The 4,615-nt window shown below is 48.9% G+C and overlaps 1 protein-coding gene across 1 annotated transcript; it reads right to left on the reverse strand.

Moving 5' to 3' along the window:
* Nucleotides 1–372: 372 nt before the first annotated feature.
* LOC141100453 (uncharacterized) lies at nt 373–2,493 on the reverse strand. Its single transcript, XM_073588959.1, has 2 exons — nt 1,848–2,493; nt 373–1,733 (listed from the first exon to the last, which is right to left on the reverse strand). The coding sequence occupies exons 1-2, from the start codon at nt 1,937–1,939 to the stop codon at nt 452–454; spliced, it is 1,374 nt and encodes a 457-aa protein (XP_073445060.1). The 5' UTR covers nt 1,940–2,493; the 3' UTR covers nt 373–451.
* Between the last annotated feature and the right edge of the window lie 2,122 nt (nt 2,494–4,615).

Consider the following 4,615-nt stretch of genomic DNA (forward strand, 5'->3'; position numbering starts at 1 on the left):
GTACCAACAGTATATACCTTTGCCAACCAAAGTTGGCTATCTTGTCATGGTCTCTATTTTTAGCTTTAGGCCACAGGTGTGTACCTGGTTGTGTTTTATGCAAAGTATTTCACCTTTTAACAAAAGTTGTGTACATTGTTAGGAAATCACCAACAATAAACACAACTTTTTAGGTGAAATACTTTGCTTCAAACACAACCAGGAACACAACTGTGGCAAAAAGCTAAAATTTACCCACAGTTATATACCTAGTTTTGAATACCATTTCACCTTTTAAATACCCTGTATTTAACCTTTTTCGCCGCAGAAAGAAATGACAGACAACCAGTGTAAAATAATTTAACTTTTATTGAAAAATGTTTTTTTTAGTAAACTTTTTTAAAATTTTAATAAACTTGTTTAATAAAGCTTTGAAACCATAAAACTGGTCATTTTTATTTAAATACACACATTATAAATCTGTGTAGTGTGTGGTGGAAATACTGCTGGAGGGGCTGCGGGACACTTCGACACTGGGAGTGTGGAGAGAGGACTGGGATCGTGGTGGGGAAGGAACAGTTAGAGGTGAAGGTGTGGAAAAAACTACAGAATGGGTGGACATGTGGGAAGCAGAAGAGGTGGTGGGTGGTGGAGTGGAGGGTTGGGCAGGGACTGTAGGAGCAGATGATGTTGATGGCAAGTTGTATGGGGAAGGAGTTTGGTACGGGGCAGGTTGCTGGAAGTGGGGAGATGTCTGGTACGGGGCAGGTTGCTGGAAGTGGGGAGATGTCTGGTACGGGGCAGGTTGCTGGAAGTGGGGAGATGTCTGGTACTGGGGAGGTTGCTGGTACTGGGGAGTTTGCAGGTACTGGGGAGGTTGCTGGTACTGGGGAGGTTGCTGGTACTGGGGAGGTTGCTGGTACTGGGGAGGTTGCTGGTGCTGGGGAGGTTGCTGGTGCTGGGGAGGTTGCTGGTGCTGGGGAGGTGGATGGTGCTGGAGAGGTGGATGGTGCTGGGGAGGTGGATGGTATGTAATAGGAGGGGGAGGATGGAAAGTGGCTGGAGGGGGTGTAGATGTAATAGGAGGGGGAGGATGGAAAGTGGCTGGAGGGGGTATAGATGTAATAGGAGGGGGAGGATGGAAAGTGGCTGGAGGGGGTGCAGGTGGAGGAACTACTGTGGTGGGAGGAGGAGGTTGGGAGGTAACTTGCTGGAGAGCAGCGTGGCATGAATGCATTACATGCATCTGCTGGGCAGGAGAGAGCGTTTCCATGCGCTCCACAACAGACCTGAAAAAGGTGTGGTTTGGCGAAGATCTTGCTTCTGAAGGCATGGTTTGCAGAAGTGTCTTCACCTCCAGAATGCTGGAGTTGATCTGCTGATAGCCTGCGGAGATTTGCTCTGACAAGACTTTTAGACAGTTCTGGAAAGATGCATTCAGATGCAAGAACTCTGGCGCATAACTCTTTTCCTGACCCCTCTGCCGCTGCCGCCCAGTACCCGCAGGTGTACTAGAGGTGGCAGGGGCAGAAGGGTGGGGTAAAGGGAAAGCGATCTCCTCACCAGCAGCTTCATGTAATGTAGGCGGCCACGATGCTCCTGTGCTGGTGGATGGGACAGATGGGTCGAATGTGTGGGAAGGCTGGGAAGGTGCAGATGTACCGGGGCGGTCGAAGTGTCCCTCGGTGCCGGTCTCCTCAGGGATCGCCTCAGAAGGGTCCAATCGTGCAGGCTCCCGAGTGCTGCTCACCGTGCTGTGGAATAAAGAGAAAAAAAAACAATTAAAATAGTGACATGGTATGGCCCTGGCTGAAAAAAAAAAGTTACATCTAAACATTTTTTTGTCACATGTGGTGTGTAATATTTACCTTCTGGTGAGCATTGTCTCCCGGAGGAACGACAGGGCTCGTGCGTACTTGTACTTGCTCCTGCGTCCTCCAGATCCACTCGGGGCCCGCATCTCTTTATTGAACTCCTTCTTGAAACGATCCCTCACAGACCGCCACCGCTTCACAATTCTCTCCCCTGAAACGAGAAAGGACAAAGTGGTTAGTATACAACATCAGTGTTTCCCAAACTCCAGTCCTCATGGTCCCCAGGGGTCATGTTTTCAGGATTTCCAAAGTAAATAGAAATCCTGAACACATGATCCGTGGGGACCACGAGGACTGGAGTTCGGGAAACACTGGTTTAAATCAAGCAACCGGTACTGTATATACTTACGCTCTTTAATCTGGGCCCAAGCTTCGAGGTCCTCCCAGCGGTCCACAAGGAGCGAACAGATTTCCTCCCAGAGTCGTCGGGTAACGATCAGGTCAGCGTGGCGGCGGTCAGCCATATTCCAGAGCGGCTCCCTTTCTCTGACGAGATCGATGAGGCGGTCCACATCAATCCCTCCATCCTCACCGTCAGAGTCGGGAGCACGCTGTGAAGGCTGTTAAAGAAAAAGACAAAAATAACATAATTAGCCTCCACAAAAGAAATGAAATAAAAAGTGCAAAAAAAACAAAGCAAAAATATTTATACTTACACGCTGGTGACCGCCGCGTTGCTGTCGCCGACGACCCTGGGAGGCACTGCGAGGACCTCTTGGCCGAGCACCAGATTGGGAAGACTAGAGAAGAAAACAAAAAATGTTATGTCTTTGGATGTAGGCATTTGTTTGCTGTGTGTGGTCTGCAGAACATTGTTTTCTATGTGTTGTGTGTAGTGTGATGTTGTGTTTCTGCGTTTGATGCAAAAAACTTACCAATTGTGAGCCCACTCCAAGTGTCTGTCCACCCCTTCCTTCTTCTTCTGGGAGCTCCTCTTCATCTTGTGATTCCTGTTTTGAAATAAAAGGCAATGAATACACATATATTACAGAGATGATGGATTTTGGAAATAAAAACTTACCGTCAAACGCTGACGATGCGAGGGAGGGCTCCCAGAAGATGAGCTGTGTTCCTCATGGCCAGACTCCATGGCTGTGGGTGGTGTTTCTGCTGCTGCCATTGCTGCTGCTGCTGCATCTATTGGGCGGCTGTTGAATAAAGAGAAACAAAGGGCCAATGATTATCTTGATATTCCATAGCCCTAGTTTGGAGGAATGGGGGATTTGATAATTACCGTCTCTCATCTGCTGCTGGACTCCCCTCCCGTTGTTCAGCATGCTGCTCCATTTGGGGTGGTGCTGATGGTGCTGCTGCTGCAGATGTCTGCTGCCTTCTCCTGCTCCTGGTTCTTGGCTTGGGTGGCATGTTGGGTGTGGCTGAGGGTCCCATTGTCTTGCTTTTATATATGTCCTGTGGGCAGAGCTACTGAGCATGCTCAGACCAAAGAAACCGGATCCGGCGCATTGCGGCGCTCATAGGCTTTCATTGTATGAAAAAGCCGGACACGCCGGATCCGGCGTGTCCGGCTTTTTCGACGGAGACAAAAAACGTTACAGTCTCCGTTTTTTCCAGACGCCGGATCACGTCACATTGCCGGATCCGGCGAAAATCGGATGAAAAGCATGGCCATCCGGCTCGATCCGGCTCTAATGCAAGTCAATGGGGGGGAAACCGGATCCGGCATTGCATTTCGACGGATCCGGTTTTAGTCAAAAGCGCCGGATCGCGCCTGACGCCGAAAATCTGATGTGTGAAAGAGGCCTTAGGCCGTGTCCGGCTTTTTCATACAATGAAAGCCTATGAGCGCCGCAATGCGCCGGATCCGGCAACAGCCGGATCCGGCGTCTGGATCCGGTTTCTTTGGTCTGAGCATGCTCAGTAGCTCTGCCCACAGGACATATATAAAAGCAAGACAATGGGACCCTCAGCCACACCCAACATGCCACCCAAGCCAAGAACCAGGAGCAGGAGAAGGCAGCAGACATCTGCAGCAGCAGCACCATCAGCACCACCCCAAATGGAGCAGCATGCTGAACAACTGGAGGGGAGTCCAGCAGCAGATGAGAGACGGTAATTATCAAATCCCCCATTCCTCCAAACTAGGGCTATGGAATATCAAGATATTCATTGGCCCTTTGTTTCTCTTTATTCAACAGCCGCCCAATAGATGCAGCAGCAGCAGCAGCAGCAATGGCAGCAGCAGAAACACCACCCACAGCCATGGAGTCTGGCCATGAGGAAGACAGCACATCTTCTGGGAGCCCTCCCTCACATCGTCAGCGTTTGACGGTAAGTTTTTATTTCCAAAATCCATCATCTCTGTAATATATGTGTATTCATTGCCTTTTATTTCAAAACAGGAATCACAAGATGAAGAGGAGCTCCCAGAAGAAGAAGGAAGGGGTGGACAGACACTTGGAGTGGGCTCATAATTGGTAAGTTTTTTGCATCAAACGCAGAAACACAACATCACACTACACACAACACATAGAAAACAATGTTCTGCAGACCACACACAGCAAACAAATGCCTACATCCAAAGACATAACATTTTTTGTTTTCTTCTCTAGTCTTCCCAATCTGGTGCTCGGCCAAGAGGTCCTCGCAGTGCCTCCCAGGGTCGTCGGCGACAGCAACGCGGCGGTCACCGGCGTGTGTAAGTATAAATATTTTTGCTTTGTTTTTTTTGCACTTTTTATTTCATTTCTTTTGTGGAGGCTAATTATGTTATTTTTGTCTTTTTCTTTAACAGCCTTCACAGC

This window comes from Dendrobates tinctorius, unplaced genomic scaffold (assembly GCF_039654945.1).
Source record: "Dendrobates tinctorius isolate UK_male_01 unplaced genomic scaffold, ASM3965494v1 ptg000104l, whole genome shotgun sequence".
In the NCBI taxonomy this organism is placed as follows: domain Eukaryota; kingdom Metazoa; phylum Chordata; class Amphibia; order Anura; family Dendrobatidae; genus Dendrobates; species Dendrobates tinctorius.